Source organism: Pipistrellus hanaki (genome assembly GCF_964339955.1).
Source record: "Pipistrellus hanaki genome assembly, chromosome: 10".
Classification (NCBI taxonomy): domain Eukaryota; kingdom Metazoa; phylum Chordata; class Mammalia; order Chiroptera; family Vespertilionidae; genus Pipistrellus; species Pipistrellus hanaki.
This window is the reverse complement of record NC_140512.1, coordinates 18,049,397-18,068,242: the sequence shown is the minus strand read 5'-3', so window position 1 is coordinate 18,068,242 and position 18,846 is coordinate 18,049,397. Positions and strand designations below refer to the sequence as shown.

The following is an 18,846-nucleotide window of genomic DNA, read 5'->3' as shown; positions in this document are numbered from 1 at the left end:
TTTCATAGATAAAGTGCTTGCTTAGAGCATGTACGTCTTAGGCACACATTGTCTGGGTGCTGTACATGTGTTATTACATCCTCCCATCTGCATTTTATAAAGTAATGGTTTAAATTGATAAAGTATTAAAATTTAAACCATTTAAACTTCTGATCTAAATATAAGTTGCATTGAAATTTTCAACAGACTTCTTTAAAATTATTTCTTATGCCAACACCACCAAATCCTTCCACAGTTCCCAAATGCCGAGACTCAAGCACAATAAACGTTTTTATTGTAGTTCAATATTCATAAGTAATGCAAAATAGAGGTGGATACAGTTTAATTCACAAAAGAAAAAGTTGACAACATAGAAAATGCTATAAGTATTACATTGAAATATTTAAAACATGGAAAGTTTTCAAACAGAAAAAGCCCTTTATTTATAAAATCCAACCACATCCTTTTTTGATTTTTCATTTTTGTGAAATTTATCAGAAAAAATTTTCCCCTAAGCCTGCCCTGGTCTTTCATATGGTATAAAATATAAGCAGAACCTAGAAGTAGTTTGCTCTAACGTTTGATAAATGTAAGCATTTAGAATATGCTCTTTGAAGTCTTATCACTTCTTCATATAGCCACACACATCACATGCATCAATTTGAGACAACTCAAATTGGAGATGCTGCCCTCACTCAGGCCCAACGTGTTATAAGCTCTGAATCTTGACATCTCAGTTACAGGACAAAAATTACCTGGCCACACATAAAATGTACAATAATTATTTGAAGAATGTGGGTGTTTCTACTGAGGCATGTATATGCAGATAGTATCAATATTATCTAGATTAGCATGTTTATACCATATTTAAAAACATAAAATACACATTCGCCAGTAATTTTCTCCACCTAAAATGTGCAAGTGTAGAGATCAGGTGTATGTTTATACATGTCAGGGTGCTGATAGATAAATCAGAATACAAAGGGTTTATGACTAGAAAAATAATACTGGAGTAATACTTAAAAATATTCTTAACATTTAAAAATGTGATATTTATAAAAATTTTCACAAGGGTCAGATTCATCTGTTACATAAAGTAAATGCTGTATACCACAGTATAATGAAAAAGTGGGTAAGCCTTTTCAAAGGCAAGATGGATTTGTGAAATGCTCAAACTTGGTTACATCCAAGTCAGTAAGCAGGTAGCTAACGAACATTTTGTTGGGATTTGAGGGGCTTCAAAACCATTGCATGCATTTTGGTTATGTTTGGAGAATTAGATAATACTTTTATCAGTTCTCATATCAACTTGTATCAGCACTCAAACCATATTATCAAGAATCTAAACACACTGAATCCTAAAAGCATTCCTGAAAGGTACACTAAAAAGGACCAACAGCACTTTTGCACTCACTAAAACATACAGGCTCACACCAAGTAAGTATTATTGGATCTTAGAATTTAAATTGACTATCTTTAAAGGGGCAGACATAGGAAATAAAGCCTTCCTACTACATAACATTCCCTCCCCATCCCCACACAAGGGCACACCCCCCCTCCCCCACCCTACTTCCTAAAACACAAAACCCCACACCTACCCACTCCAGGGCAAATTATCTGGGTTTGCTGGCCCTCCATGCACACATGAGGGCAAACTCATTTTCTCAAAATCTACCTTTGGAGGCAAGCACCTCCTTTCTCTGTTAAACAGGTAAGGATACAGGATCAAACCACATGGAGTGGATATTTTAGATGTTACCTGAAAACTACAAAGGAGCTATTCTAGGGCTTGCAGAGGATTCATATCCACTGTTTCTTTGAGTCCCACTGCACATGAGATTGGCAATTGGGATCCCACCATCAGCTGCCATATGAGTACACAACGTCAATGACATGACTAGCTTCCTGAGTCCTGGTTCACAATATTTTCAAACATTCCATCCATCCATGAGGTAGAGATCAACCACTGACAGTCGTATTACGTAGGATTTGAGAAAGACAAAGCATTTCTCTATATGGGACCTTCCTGAAAACAGCTTTACTACCATAAGAAAGACTAGTCCCCATATCGCTGTACATTATGCCCATTTTGACAAGGCAGTAAGAATCTGAATTTGAACCAGGGCTGAAAAACAGAGAGACATATACTAGCAGCTATTAAAATCCAGAAAGAAGGTAGAGACAAAACGGGACTAAATAAAAAAGGGTTAAGAAATTTTTCACTATATGAAATAATTCTAAGTGAATGATTCCAAAATATTTACATATAGATAAAATAGATTTTGAAATGCATTAGATTCTCAGAGGCATACTGAAAAAATTTTCCTTCAGTAAGACAAGTGCTTTTTATGTACATGGTAGAATTCTATTTAAAATAGGTTAAACATTAAAGGACAGAAAAAACACCTAAGTTTGTAAGATACAAACACCTTTTTTGTACACGTTCAACCTATCAACTAAGACGAGTCACTATTATGTGTAAAGTGTTTGTTGAAGGCTGGTGCTAAAGAATATGCAATGAACTATTTTATAATATTGCATACAATTCTTAAGTTCTACTTGAATGGCTGAAATGATGCAGTCCTTTGTACAAAAGTTTCTAGTATAAGGTGAGGTTCTACAACTACATGCTTTTTCAGAAGGCAGTCTGTATCAGAATGCAGATGTATCGGATCTTGTGTGCGATGATTGCCAAGGAAATAACTGAATGTAAATCTAATTTCACTCTAGATCTAGGGAAATAGTTGATTAAAAGGGAGGGGTCTACTTTCAATTAAATTAGTAAAGTTACTGAGAAGCCTCATGGAAGTTAAAGTAAACAAACCACAGAGTTTGTTTTTGAGTAGACCCATGCTCACATAGTTCTGGCATCTGACCACTTTTCTCCTGCGTGCTTTTTCACGAAAGTTAAGATGAGTCAATAAGGAAACTTTTTAAAGAAGAAAAACATATAAAGAAGACAAACTATTAGCAGGAAATCTTAGCATAGGAGGCTTTAGCAGGTTAGCTAATATTTGTGCTTCGAATCAGAGTGATTTGTTACAACTATACCAATAACTTTTGATGACAAGTTACCTTAATTGTCTCTCCCACTCCTTTGGAACAATTTTAAAGAGTGCTTGAAATAAGCATTTTGCTCACTCATAGGCTTAAGACTGAGTCTGATGAATTAACGGATAACTCTTCTGGACTTCTAAGGAAAACAGTAAGTTATACGAAGGCATTAGTTTTGTTAAATACATGGTCTTTAAGACTACTTCATTATTAGAAACATTTCCAGGGGCTCCTACTGGTCACAATTGTTACCATTTTAGCACCAAAAGAACAACTATCACAGACTGAAACACATTAAGAATTCTCTAGTCTATATAATGAAACCTAACTTGTTACCTTCTATTTATTAAACCAACTTCTTTGAAGTTGATAAGTAAATGGGAAAAATAAACCTGCCTTCTAGTAAGAACTGTGTTTAAGGATGACTAAATAGCTCAAGTTGAAGAAAATCTATCATTTACATAGAAATACCAACTAATAAATGCTGAAGGAATAAGAAAATTGGGAAAAAATTCACAAACCTTAACATTTACTGATTTAAACAAGTATTATCACCAGATGTTAAAAACCCTGGGTGAATGGCTCATGGGGAACTGGGAATTCGTTAGATGCCAAAGGAACACCATGCTGATAACTTACTAGTTACAAAGGTGAAAACGTAATTGAGGAGATCACACTGTTAGTAGGTTTATCTTAGCATGTAATTGTAGGGTCAACTAGATATGATGTGTTTTCTGATATGATACAATGAAAGCATGTGTCTCATCTATGATATATTCTAGCAAAAAAAAAACCCAATTTTTTTTTTTCCCCCCAAATCCATGAGGCCTCTAGATACAACTTCTAGATCACAGGTAGTTCAGGATATAAAAGGACAAGCTAAATAACACCTTAGGAAAGCAAGTAGACACGTTAGTAATATGGAATTCTGCAGGATAACTGCTCCAATCTCTAATGAATCAATGTCATAAAAAAAGAGACTGTGCTAGATAGACTTAAAGGACTTAAAGGGATATGACCAGTTATGGGGGAAGGTCATAGAATGGATACTAGTTTGGACAAATCAACTACAAATTTGGGGACAAGTGGGGTAAATGTGAATATGGTAAAAATATTCTGGAATGAGAAAATGGAAATTGTAGAAGAAAATAGGTGACAGAACACTACATAGCCTATGATCTTATTTTGGTTAAAAGATAAATGTATTCATAAAGATATGGAAGGATATGCATTAAGTTGTTAGCAGTGGTGGCAGTATCATGTTTTATTTTTTCATTTTTGCTTTTCTGATTTTCTGTAATGCACTATATTGCATCTGTAAAAATAAAAGCTTATTTCAAAAGAAAAACTAGAAAATGGTGGGTGTTCCACCTCTGTTCAATAACTCTCATTACGGAAAATCTGTACGGCATCAAGTACAAAAGCAAGGAACACACTACCTATCTGGTGACAGCCTAAATGATTTGTAAGTAAAGTGCTTAAAGAGAAAAATTCTTAAGTGCTTAGCTGACAAAGATAATAGTAAAAATTAGCAGAAATGTCACTGCACAATAAGTTCAGGTTAAGAGGCCAATTTATCTTGGAAGTAGCCAATTAAAAGAAAACCACACAAGTAAGATACATCTTGCTATGCGTCATTCACCCTCCAAATCAAGCCTTGACTACTCGTATTTACTATTAGAAAAAAAAATCTCGTGTCTAGTATTAAAAATGTGTAAATTGGTAGTTTTGGAAGAGGCTCATACCCTATCCCAGGCTGAGTTCCTCATTCCTCAGCCGGAGTGGCGTTGGGCTCTGCATCCTCCTGGGGCGGAGGAGTCAAAGCTTCTTGTTCAGCGAGCGCCTCTCGAAGCTGGCTCCCTAAGACCGCATCGTGAATGCTGTGGAACAGCAGCTCCTTTAAGGCTGGGTTTTCAAAAAAGTAGTTTGAAGTGAGGTCATTTACAACTTGTACTAGAAAAGAAGAAAAGAAAATTAGTGCACACTCTGGGCATCAGTCTTGAACATAAAAAAACCCACAAACCCCACTTCCATCTAGTTCACATATTAAGATGATATAAGTCTCACTCCAGATCCTGTCCCCATGACATCACACCCCCAGTTGCAGGTGGCTTCTTTCATTAATTTCTAAAGCATTTTCCAGTATTTCTTTATGCAAATGTAAGTAAATATATAAACATTTATTCTTATTTCCCCCCTTTTCTCACCAAAAAGAAAGCATACTATATGTTATCTTGAATACTTAAAAAAATTTAATCCCACTTAATACTTATGATTACATGGTATTCGATCTCATCGATGTAGCGTAGCTGTTTCACTTGGTCCCTTTTGTTTGACAATTGAGCTTATCCCCTCTATTGTTTTTACAGACAGTATTGTGACGACCAACCATGTAAGTGTTTCTTACTGAGCCTGTGTAGCACAGTGCTGGATTTGCTGGGTTAAAAGGCAGATGTGTTTATTTGTTTTGAGTGCCTCCACAGAGGCTGTTCCGTTTTGCACTCACACCAGCAAGGTCTGAGAGGGCCTGCTCTTCCACAGTTTGCCTGCAGGGCACATTGCCAAGCAGTTTTCATTTTTGCTATTATGGAGAGCTCGTTTTCAAGCAGTGTCTTAACCAAAATTTAACGTAAAACAAGAAAGCAGGCATTGTGTGGAAAAACCTACATGATTTTATATAAGTAAGTTTATGGTAGCCATTAAATAATTACTAAAAAATATACCAGCCCAACGCAATGGTTTATTAGCTCCTCTCCACCAGCTGCAGCTCAGGAGGCTGCCACAAGGAGTGCCTGTAAGGGACTAATTTCAAAGCTAGCTTTAGGGTGATTTTCAGAAGAATAATTTTCATTTTCACTAAAAACTAAAATTAGGGAAAAATATTCCCCAATGCAGTTACTGAAAAAAAGAGGGGGGGAAAAATCAAAATGGTAATATTTCTCCTCATTCTAGAAGTGTACTTACCACTGCATCCTGCTAAATACACATAAATACCGGCATCTCCATATTCTTTTACAATCTGTAATAATGTTGAAATAAAGTTTAGTTTCTCTTGACTGTGCCAAATGTAAGTCTCTTTTTTACCAATATGTATTTCACCAATGTAAGACACTCTACTACATTCACTTGAACTACTTTGCTTCAATAATTATGCATTTTTGAGCTAATCATTTAAAAACTTATATATTTCTTTTGATTTTTATGTGGACAGTGATAATTAGGGATACCAAAGAATTCTTGCTAAATTTTATTTAGGTCTAATAAAGGCATAATGGCAATGACTTCAAAAAGAATCTTCTTGTAGAGATATACAGTATACTGAAATATTCACAGGCAAAATAAGAGAAGGGGAAAGTGGGTGTGGGGGACCAGTGAAACAAGATTAACCATAAGTTGATAATTGTTGAAGCTGAGTGATACTTATGTGGCGGGGGGGTCATTACACTATGCTTTTTATTTTTGAAATTTTCCATAATCAAAAGTTGAAAAAGCACACAACAAAAGATGTTTAAGAGTCGAAAAGGGAATCTAAGTTTAACTGTCTGATTTTTACTGATGGCAAAACTGGGCACAGAGAGATTAAATGACTTGTTCATGATGATGCTTACCCCTGACAGAGTTTTTACGCCCACAGAATCGATAAAATTGACTTGTGTGAAATCCAGAATGACAGTGTGGACATTTTCACTTGGGGGCATGAATCTTTGCAGTTCTTCAGGAATGGTGGTCTTGATGACTACAGGGGGAAATTTTGGTTCATCATCCTCTTCCTCAGGCTTCGTAGCATCTTCTCCAGCTACTTCTCCATCCTGTGTCAAAAATTAAATCACATCAGAATGCTATGTATTTTGGTCCTGAGAGTTATAAGGAAATATTAGTCCTTAGAGTCTCAAGGACTATACCAGATCCTCTCTAAAATATTTGCCAAATCCCAGCCTTGTAATGTGACAAAAAAAATATGTGTGCATAATATTCGATTTTAGCTCAGTTTATTTTCCTTCCCCCCTTCCCCCCGCCAATGAAATCCCCTCTCCTTAGTCCATTTTCTCCTAACTTCTAAAATAATTCTATTAACTTCATCATGATAGACCATAAGTTACCATAAGCCTGGACAATAAAAACCAGCCTTTGAGCTTTTTGACTATAAGCTGAATGAATCTATGGCTAAGTACTAATGATAAAATTTATTAAGGTTCTGTATGATGTTTACTTTTTAAAACAATATTTTCTGCCCTAGTTGCTTTTGCTTAGTGGATACAGCATCGGCCTGTAGACTGAAGGGTCCTGGGTTCAACTACAGTCAAGGGCAGGTACTTCGGTTGCAGGCTTAATCCTGCCCCCAGTTTCTCTCTGTGTGTTTCTCTCCCTCCCTTTCACTCTGTGTGTTTCTCTCTGTGTGTTTCTCTCCCTCCCTTTCACTCTCTTAAAGGAAAAATATCCTCAGATGAGGATTAATGAAATAACAATGTTTTCCTGAGCCTATATCACTACTTATTTCAGAAGCATTCTCATAACTGACCTTATCATGCATTTTTAATACATAAAGGATCATTAATTATGTCTAAGCTTTCATATTTTAGGGACTTCGTGCTGTGTTCAAATTTCAATCATGAATAAAGGTGGGGACCACTATGAATCAAGGGAGAAGGGAAAATTACACTGAAGAGACCACTCACCGCCTTGATCATGGTGGCGTTGGCCAGGTTTGCATTCCCGACTTCTTTGGCATACTTCTTCATGGCCTTTCTTCTCGCTCCCAAAATAAACGCTGGGTCCACTCCCGTCTTTACAGAAGAGCATTATTTGCAAAAATCACTTCTTGGCTCCCAGGAACCCACCCAAATACAATTAATCTTTAAATGTCCCGATTTGATGGTTTTCTATGTGAAATTACCATCCCAAACCTTTCTCTACTTTTCCCTCAGATCCCTAAACTGAGTTATTCCCTCATTACAAGAATTTTACTACGTTTTGTATTCTTGGCCTTGATTCAAGCCAACCAGAAGCCAAAGTAATAAAGAGTATTTAAAGTAAATTCAAACTTAGATTTCTCAGGTTCTTATATTTAAGAGACTTTGGGTTGATTGTGAGGATTTCCTATAAACTGGACAGTGTAGGGTCAAGTTCTAATCATGACCAAAGGAACCCTTATGATCCCAAGAGCAAAAAATCTAAAATAATTTTTTCACCTTTTCTTTAAAATTTTTACACATATATAACCTTTTAAAAAATTTAAAGAAAAGTATATATATACTCACATACATATAAACAAAAATGTACACACACATTTTAAAAGGATATATATATATATACATACAAACACACACACACACACACACACACACACACACACACATATATATATACACAAAAATGTAGAGAGAAACAATGTAAAATTTTTTTTGTGACTCACCTTTCTTTTTAATGCACTGCTATACAAGTCACTATTTGCATAATAAATTGGGGCATTTATTTGGAATATTTTAATTCCAGGAATTTCTTTCACCTGAGAAATAAAATATTAGTGAATTTAAAACATGGAAATATTTCAGAATCAAAACTGCAATAGCCCCCCTCTTCTAACCTAAAAATTCATACAGAGGTTGCTAAGGACCCTCTTAATAGTGTTTAGATAAAATAATGTTTCCATAATCATGCTCTGGAGGAAGGAGTCTGAAAAGAAAGCCTTTAAAAATGCATATTTTGATCAGAGAACCAGGATTGACAGTATAGGTAAATGCCAGTACTCATTGCCTCCACGACCAAATCAAAATTACAACTAAAATACAGAATTATCATTCAGAACTGCGTGAAATCTGGCTAAACGGAAGTCTTACAAGTAGAGAATAAAGAAAGTATAAAGAGACTAGTAGGAGGGGCAGAGGCGACAAGTGGGCTGGTCTGACACTATGTGTGGCTTTTTTTTTTTTTTTTAATTGGGAAGATATCTCTGCTGAAAAGGCTTCTTGTGAGAAGCCAGGGGTCCCAGACCCACATTGGACCCACAGCCTAGGGTTCCAGAGCTGGGAAGAGAAGTCCCTGTAACTTGGGCTGTAAAAGCAATAGGATCTGTGACTGAGTGACACTGAGGCTGCTGCAGACCCAGCAGTTCCTCTTAAAGGACAGTGCATGAACTTACATGGTCCTGATCCCTGTAAGCTCCAGTGCTGGGGCAGCAGCTTGGGAGGATCCAGAAACATTGGAGAAACTGGATTATCTGGCATTGGAGCAAAAACTCAGGGGTGGCTTTCTCCCAGACAGGGGTGCTTGCTGGGTTCATTGTTCCTATGCTGAGACCTTCCCCTGTTGCAGAGATGACTGGCAGCCATATCTGAATTTCTCACACTGTTTGCTCTGCCCTGGTGATTTCCTGAGAACCCACCAATCTAATTTGCAGCCCCACCCAAGCTGTTTGCAGTGGATTTTCCATATGAATAGTCTTTCCTGGCTCAGATTTCAGACTTACCTATAATCTCTTAAACAAGCAGCAGCTGGCCATCAGCAAGACCTGGCACTAGCAGCAGCCTGCCTTGCTTCACAGCTTGGCCTAGCCTGGGCACTTCCAAGCCCCACACAAGTAGCAGCCATCTGCAGATGGCTCTGTGGCTCCTGCTGGGTGGTCCCAGTTGTAGTTGACTTTGCATCTCATGGGAGGCCCCAGAGCCAGTATACCCGATGAACAGCTTCAGACCATACCAGATTACAACTTTACATACCCATGAGCAACACCCTCCAGGGACAGACTCAGTGAACACTAACACCTCACTGAAGTGAGTCCTACTCCATAGGGGTGTCTTTTGAACAGCAGTTCTTCCACTATAGTCACAGTTGGTCCTCACAGCCAATTGGCCTGGAGGTTAATTCCTCCTAGTGATGCCAATCACAATCAAGGCTCAACTACAAGACTGTGTACACAGCCTACACAGGGGCACACCTAGTGTGCTCAGCTCAGGTGGGCTGAGCCACTGGGCCCTGTAGGATACCTACTACACAAGGACACTCTACCAGTTCCAGGAGACGTGCAGGTCTACCTAATACATAGAAACAAACACAGGGAGCCCAGCTGGTGTGGTACAGTGGTTGAATGTCAACCTATGGACTAAGAGGTCCCGTTTCAATTTCAGGTCAGGACACAGGCCCAGGTTGTGGGTTTGGACCCTTGTTGGGGCATGTAGGAGGCAGCTGATCAATGATTCTCTCTCATCATTGATGTTTCTATCTTAAAACAAAAAGCAAGCCTTGAACTCTAGAATATAGTTTGGAAACAAGTAATTCAGCATATAATTCTTTGGAAGGAGGAGAAAACAGTAATCCTAATACAATCTCATTTTCTAATATCTTACAGTGAATCTGAGAAGTTCTTCTACAGCAAAAATAAAACAGAGAAAACTAGTTTTAAAAGATTTTATAAAAGTCTTTGAGATTCCACAAAAGAACATTCAAAATCAAAGATATTTTAACCTATCTTTTATATAGTTAATATTTTACCATCAGTTTAAATCATCAGAAAAAAAATCATGCACATACAAACCATTCTCTCAGTTTCAGCATTTTGTAAATATATACCTTAGTTTTCCAACAATATATATTTATCCTCATTTTAAAAAGAGACAACGTAACCCTAATTGGTTTGGCTCAGTGGATAGAGTGTCGGCCTGCAGACTCAAGGGTCCCAGGTTCCATTCTGGTCAAGGGCATGTACCTTGATTGTGGGCACATCCCCAATAGGGGGTGTGCTGGAGGCAGTTGATTGATATTTCTCTCCCATTGATATTTCTAGCTCTCTCTCCCTCTCTGTAAAAAATCAAATATATATATATATATATATATATATATATATATATATATATATATATCTCACACAATACAATATTAGGAGGTTGAGCAATTAATGCATGGTATAATGTACAGTGTAAGCTATAAAAGTGAATCCAGAGAGTAAATCAATATTCAGGATTTTCACTTGGACCAGTACACCCCCTTCCTTTTCACCCTCACTTTTCGTCCTAGGTGAAAATAAAATTCAGTTAGCCAATCACATTACATTACATCACATGCTTACAACCAGTTAAAATGACAGAAAAGGTCCTACCTCCTCATATGCATCTATATCAATGTACACATCAGTGTCAGGAAGCTGTCCAAGGACTTTGTAGCTCGGACTGAAGAGAGAGAGTGAATGTGTTAAAATACCACTGTGTTGAGACCCAGTATGTAATTGAAACATGAAGTCGTGCACATTTAAATGTCATGTGTGGATAGGCTAGTGAATTCAGGAATACTTGATCCTTAGATGGTGACTTTCACATTCCTAGTGCCATTCCAAACCTAACATTCCCCACACACCTCACACCACACACACCTTACACCTCACCCCCAACATACACAATGCACACATACAGCAAATATATCACAAATAACACACACAGACACACAGAAACACACACAGACACACAGAAACACATACCTCACACATGACACATACCCTTCACATACACACAGACAACACAATCGCACACACATACCAAACAAATACACACTACACCACACCCCTACCACACCAACGATCTGGTCAGGACAAAAGACTTGGGTATTTAAAGATGGGGGTAAAAATGAATTGTGCAGAGTTCAAGTCATGCCCTACATGACTCAAGTTCTCATTCTACTCAGTAGATAGAACTGTCATCCTACTTTCTTTTTGTTTCTAGGAGTCTCTGACCAGGGTGTGGACAGTCAACTGAAGAGGTGGGGAGAAAATAAAAATTTCCAGTTAGCATAGAAGTTTTCTTAAGTTTTGTTTGACAAATGGAAGCCCAGTGAGGTAAGGTGAGATGTCAGGGAGCTTTGAGAGCCAGAATATGTCCCAAAGTCTTTGATCTGACATTCCATGGTCTTGATAGTATGTCCTGGTGTTTCTTAGCATGCAGAGGCAAGTGCTTTGTGAGTCAGAATATACAATACAAACATTAGCTGACTTTCTGGGTGGATTCCCTCAATAAGTATTCAGAGAACACACAATGTGCCTGATTCTGGACTCTAGGAACACTGCCTCCATGGTCAAGATGCCCAGTCTGTAGACAGATACAACACTACGATCTCCAGCAGGACACTCACATACACCCCAATCTTTGCACTCACCTCTGTGTTCTGTAAATCACAGTCATCAGCGCAATGATGACGGCAGTAATCAAACCATAGTCCAACCCCAGGAACAAGGAGGAAACAAAAGTCGTAAGCCAGATGGTCTGAACAAAACACAGAAAGCTTTATGGAGAATCCTGTTAACAATTTCCTAGAGTTACACACACACACACACACACACACACACACACACACACACGGTACCTAACCTTTCCTAACTGGATACTGCATATAACAACTGACTGCACTAAATTATAATTCTCACATTTTTTTTTATCAGCACGAATCCCTGTGTTGCTATAATCAACCATCTAACAATCACCTTTGTTACTTACCAGCTCTATTTTGCTGGTTCTCCAGAAAAAGGGGAGATCTGAGAATTGCATAAACATTCCTTTCAGGTTGACGATCACAATGGCCGACAGCACAGCCTGAAACACAGCACATCCATACTTGCCTCTCCTCGTGTGTCCTAACAGCCCCGTGTGCCGGCTCCTCACTGTCCTCCTGCTGCCCTCCCACAACCCTCTCCCCACTCACTTCCTACGCGGCAGTGATGGTACATTTGGAGCCATGAACACCTGGATTTTCAGGACTTGGTTAGCTAAAATGGGCCTTGGAAAACCAGGCTTATATCCTAGCAGCAAACCTGCATGGTAGTCAAGAGGTTCAGAATTAAACTTGGTACTCAAGGAGTTATTTCACCCATGGCCTTTCTACATTGATTTCCTTTAACATTGCTGTTCATCTCTACTAGATTAAATATATCAGTAAACAAATGTCTTATGAGTGTAGGCCATCTCAGATTTTAAAGGGAAGTAGAAGGTGAGAGAGGATCAAGGAGAAAGGGACCTTGGAGACTAGCCAGTGCAAACACCCTCTTTGCAGATAAAAACTGAGACCCAGAGATGTTGAGATGGCTTTCCCAAGGTCCCAGCTGCTGGTAGACTGTGGACCAGGATCTTGGTCCTAGCCTTGGCCCTTTCTCATACCACCCTGCTAGGGTTACAGTAAAAACCCATGAGACATCTGCAAAAATATAAACAAATAAAATAGCAAAATCTGTACACACGGAAAACCTCACACCAAGTCCAAGCTACACACCTGGGGTAATGATTCAAAGAGGAATCCGGTGGCTAATATGACCATCAGAATCATTAACGAGGCCAAACAACCTGCAAGCTGCATGAGAAAAGACACATGGAAGGGGCTTTTAGGAGAGAGTAAGAGGCCAGCTTAGGTGGGTCCTAGTCTTTTGAGAACCAACGGGAGATGATCAAGAAAAGATGGATTTATATAAGGCACCCAAACCATTACATAAACCTATTAGCTCCTTCCCACTTCTCTTACACCCTTTAAACGGAAGCTGAAATACTCGGACTGAAATCTGCTTGCCAGGGTGGGGAAAGGAGATGTCTGGTGCTGATCTGAGACCCATAAGGGCCATAAGAAGTCAAATAAGACTCTGCTATCCAATGTTGTGGCCAATAGGCATACGCAGCTATTTGGATTAAAAGAATTTAAACTAAAGTAAAAAATTAAGGTCTTGCCCACATTAGTCACATTGTAAGTGCACAAGAGCCACAAGTGCCATATTGGATGGTACAAACACTGAATATTTCCATCATTGGTCAAAGTTCTACATCCTTCCCATACTCAGTCTGAGGCAAGGAGCATCATATAATTTTTTATTTAACTGGAGAGTATACTTCTTTCCTACAGATTTAGTTCCTTGGGGTTTGCTTCAATCATACTTTTCTCTGATTCACAGCTCACTGGAGCATGGATCTTCAGGCAGAATAGCTTTGGGTTCAGAAAAGAACCAAGGGATTAAAATTAAATCACCACCCAAATCACTAGTCCTGAGAAGCCAGTTGTATACATACCTGTGTCTTCCCTCCAGTGCCCTCCTGAACAAGGCTTCGAGACAGGGAACATGAAATCGAGAAAGTCTGGAAGAGCGATCCAATGGAATTGCATATTCCCAGTGCAATGAGCTCCTTTTCCATGTGGAAACAAAGCACACAAGAGACCCGTTATTCTTCAGAAAGGAAGGTGCGACGGCCCATGCAATATCCATTCTCAGAGGTACAGGCTGTTTCCTCACTGTCTTTTCAGATATAAGAAATGGTTTAGTATGAGGTCAAAATAGGAATTATTACAGAATTTAAGGTTGGGGTGGGAAACACTTTGAATTTTTAGTGTTGGAGGTAAATGCTGCACTCAGTCCTTCTTTCCCAAATATTCTCTAAGGGACAATACTTTTTAAAAAAAACTTAAGTTCTTTCTTGTTGAAAGTATTACACATGTCTCCCCTCCACCCCCCATTGACCTTTCCCTGGCCGCTCCTGCCCCCCAGCACATGCCCCTACTGTCTGTGTCCATTGGCTAGGGATAAAACTTTCTTGTTGTTTAAAGTATATAAGGTTGAGGTGTATAGTTCTGAGATCTTTTGAATGCCTGGCTCTTGTTCATCTAGAGCACATGTCAGTGTCTTCCTGGGGCAGCGAGTCCTGCTCTCGGGGCTCCTCGGTTGGATGACTGTGCTTCATATGAATGTGGAGCATCTCGTCTCCTCTTAGAAACACAGAGCATGTTGAAACACACGCCGTCATGCCAAAATTACAGCTTATGGCATTCAGATTAAATATCTTATCTGGAGCTATGTTATAAAAGAAGGTGACAAAAAAATATATTGTGGAGATTGAGTGCTGAATCATGACCAACGAGAAGGTTTCCGGAGGAGTAAAAATGGTTCTGGAAAAACATTTTATTTCCAATCTGTGACCTTTAAAAAAGTGATCACATCTATTGAATGACAACTGAAATTGAAAATAACAGTGATAACATCAATGGCAGTATGGCAAACTATAAACCTCAGATTGGAGATTTCACCTTTCTAGTTGGACCTCTGCCCGTGGGGTAGGACTGTACCTCAGTATTCTAATGATCTGATCTAAATTAATTATGAAAAAAAAGTAATGTTCAATAAATGCATGCTTTAAATACATCCACCATTAAACTACACGTTTTTTTGATCAAGACAGAGGAATCAAGTTTACTTGCTTTTCATAGCAGAGCATGACCATTGTATCACTAAGGAACATCTGTACAAAATTACCTGATTGCCATCGACCTGGTAGCCATGCTTATTTGCCAACGTCTTGGCCATCGAGATGGTCACTGAAAACCCAACAATGGCTATGGCGATGGCATCCACGTACACGAGGTGGAAGAGGCTGGTGTCTGGATTGGCTGGAGGTAGTAGCCTGAAAGACCAAGCTGACTTTAACCCGAGTGCTGTGACCACTGGGAAACAAACACGCCATGGGAGGGGCGAGTTTCAGAGGGGCATTATTTACAAAGGAGGTCATCAATGCTTGGATACGCGTTTGCTCTCGGTTGGCAAAGAGGAGGGCCCTTCTGGACACAGAGAGGTTCTTTCCAGGCCCCAGCCCCAGGGCACCAGCTTTCTACCTGAATGGGTTATCAGCAGAGATCAGATGCCATTTTCTTTAGAAAAGGAGTAACCGCACACCTCATGGCACCTACGTGGCAGGTGTAAGTAAGACCCAGAACAGGAAGAAGAGACATTCGAACCAAAGTCTGAGGGCAGGGAGGGTATCGGACAAGGGTTATCTTGGAGGAGAATTACTGTCCGAGTAATAGTAGGTACTCACTGCTCTCCCTTGTTATGTCACACAACTGCTTCTTCCCAGGATCCCTTGAGGTGAGTTTCTAACATCAGGAAGGAGCTGCAGCAAATTATACTCCTTGGGTCTCACCTGGGAGTCTGAAGGGGCCAATAATGTGACTACTAAAGCCCCACAGTGGGCAACTTAATTTCTGTGGCCCATTTTATAGGAAAAGAATAGGAATCCCCTAGAATAGTTTGGGGGAAGGAGCAATATAGGTTTTCAAAGGCACCTGCTCCCACTTGAGACATTGGGCTAGATAATAACAATAACCACCACCAATTGATGCACAATATTATTCTTACAGTAACAATCATTAGGTGTTTCCTCTGTGCCAGGTTCTGTGCTTATTTATCTCCAGTAGCCTGTAAGCGAGGCACCAACATAACGGCCATTTTACAGATGAAAAAAATTGAGGCACAATGAGGCTAAGCAACTTGTCCCAGGTCCAACACTCATCAACTGCTCCAACAAAAACCATGAAGAATCCACCTCCCTGTGCCTATTTCTTTTACTATGTCATATCACAGCAACATAGGGGATGTCTCAAGTTCCAGGGTAAAGGGGAGGGAGGCGAGAGAGGAGAGAAATCTAACATAAAAAGCTTAGATTATGTGCTACATGCTTGATATATGTCATCTCATGTGTCCTCACAATAATCCTACTAGATAGGTACCACTATTATCCCAATTTATAGGTGGGAAAAAATAGATGCTTGCAGATGTCAAGTAATTTGCCCAAGATGGAGCAGGTAGTCAAACTCAAGGGGTCTGACTATACACTTTGCTACAGAAGCGTGAACCAAGAGGGAAAGCCTGGGAGCAGCTTTGGTCTGAGGAATAAGAATATGAGAAAAAGGTTGATTTTGGAATGAAGGAAAGTAAACCAAGAAACAGAAGGTACTGCCACAACTTGGATCTTTAATAGTTAACCGTCACTTTTTGGACCCTGTATTGTGTATGTACTTTGCGTGTGTGTAGACAAGAGTGATAGCATGTGTGTAAATAACTGTGATAGTTTGCTTTCAAATAGGAACCCCAAATTCCTCCCATCCTTGTACGTGCTGCTCTCCCATCCAGAGGTGGAATCTGTTTCTCCTCTGGATAAATCTTGTGATTTGCTTTGACCAACAGAATGTGGTGAAAGCGATGTTGTGTGAGTGCTTTAAGCGGCTTCTGCTTTTCTATCCCGTCTGGAGCCACGGCATAGAGACCACGTGGAGAGAAGAGGCCAGCCAGCCCTCAGCAGTCCCAGCGCTCCGGCTGAGGTGTCACCCCTGTGAATGAAGCCCTCTTGGATCCTCCCCCGTCACCCTGTCAGACACCTACAGCTGCATGAGAGACCCCAAGTGAGAGCAGCAAAAGGACCGCAACTGAGCCTTACCTGGATTGATGAGCTGTGCGTAAAGAAATGGATGTTGCTTTAAGCACTGATCAGACTCACAGAGAACTGAAACGGTATGGTGATAAGAGACACAGATAGGTGGGTAGGAAGGCATCATTGGTTTCCTGCTTGGTTTTGGGCAAAATTCCAGAAATAAACTTTCTGCGTAGCCAAGTTTTAGAAAGGTAAAATGTTATTTAGAAAAGAAAAACTTTGACAGAGGGAAAGCAGGTGTGGGTACAATGTGATCAGGAAAGTATTGTATATGGGTGGCATGTGAATTTTTAAAAGAAGTCTAAAGGTGAGAATTCACATTGATTCCAGTTATTTGTGATTAGTTATTCAGTAAGGGTATCTCTTGGATCCAGTCAAAGACTAATGTTGATCACTTGACTAATTATGTTAGTGACTCAGGTGTGAGGTAATGGAAAGTGCACACAACTGGGTATCGGAAGACTGAGGGCTGAGTCCAGGTGGGGACTCACCAGGAGTCACCAAACCTCATTCATGCCTCTCAAATGTCACCTTCTCGGATACTCTACCCAACACAGCAACCCCAGCCCTGCTTACCCCTTTCCTGGCTTCCCCCGTCTTCATAGCACTTCTCACTACGTGGTTATCGCCCGTCTCCCCCAGGAGAACACGAGCTCCATGAAAACAAAGACACTTATGCTCACATGTTTGCTTTAACTGCTGTGCCCCTGGCATGTAACAGGCACTCAACAAACACATGCTGACTAAATGAACTTGCTTATCTGTGAAATGGGAATAATGTATGTCACCAAGTGTTATTGTGAGCAGCAACTGAGATGGTGGGTGTTAAAGTATTTTTAAAATATTTTTATTGACTTCAGCGAGGGAGGGAGAGAGGGAGAAAAATCAACGATGAGACAGAATCATTGATTGGCTGCCTTCTGCATGCCCCACACGGGATCAAGGCCACAACCCAGGCATGTTCCCTGACCGAGAATTGAACCATGACCTCCTGGTTCATAAGTCGACGCTCAAACACTGAGCCACCCGGGCCGGGCAGGATTAAAGTATTTTATAAATTACAAATCCAAATAGAAGATCAAGCATTATTACTGTGTTAGACTTGAGTTCATGCTTCCTCCTTCAACACTTGCTCTGTTGAGTGAACTTTGTCTTAAAGAGCTAGCTCCCTGTGATTCCCACAAGCCTCGTAGATGGGGTTACAGGCAAAGTCTGATGGGACATGCCCGGTTCTGTCAACCTCCAACATCAGGGCAATGTCTGACTGTCTTTTGGAGAGAGTAGAGGGTGGTAAGTAAGATAGTATAAGAGAGAGAGACACAGAGATAGAGACCACCAGAGAGTGTCAGAGAGGAACAGAGCTAGACCAGGAGAGGCTCATAGTCACTCTTGCTTCTTTAAATGTCTTATTATTCCCTTTATTTGAAGAGTTAGATAAAAGAAAAAAAAATGAAGCAAAGAAGTAATACATGATTTGAAACTAACAAAGTTGTTGAAAGAATGAGCCACAGAACTTTTGGTTACTGTGTCTTGGACACATAAAGCATATTAGCTGCCACACTAATATCTCCCAGGCTCTCTCAATGGGCCTTGGCTAGGT

General features: G+C 39.8%; 1 protein-coding gene across 3 annotated transcripts in view; it reads right to left on the bottom strand.

The window, feature by feature from the left end:
• Positions 1-74: 74 nt before the first annotated feature.
• Positions 75-18,846, bottom strand: part of SLC26A5 (solute carrier family 26 member 5) — a gene marked incomplete at its 5' end in the record, with an annotated part of 31,966 nt that continues 13,194 nt past the window's right edge. For 2 of the 3 annotated variants that reach the window (XM_084896944.1, XM_084896946.1), the window contains 11 exons: positions 75-4,986; positions 5,998-6,052; positions 6,642-6,842; positions 7,710-7,817; positions 8,447-8,539; positions 11,126-11,195; positions 12,172-12,278; positions 12,510-12,605; positions 13,279-13,356; positions 14,061-14,174; positions 15,296-15,443. In XM_084896944.1, coding sequence (XP_084753070.1) covers positions 4,799-4,986; positions 5,998-6,052; positions 6,642-6,842; positions 7,710-7,817; positions 8,447-8,539; positions 11,126-11,195; positions 12,172-12,278; positions 12,510-12,605; positions 13,279-13,356; positions 14,061-14,174; positions 15,296-15,443 — 1,258 coding nt within the window. In that variant the 3' untranslated portion in view covers positions 75-4,798. The remainder of the gene's footprint in view (positions 4,987-5,997; positions 6,053-6,641; positions 6,843-7,709; positions 7,818-8,446; positions 8,540-11,125; positions 11,196-12,171; positions 12,279-12,509; positions 12,606-13,278; positions 13,357-14,060; positions 14,175-15,295; positions 15,444-18,846) is intronic. The other variant, XM_084896945.1, reaches the window with a different exon arrangement.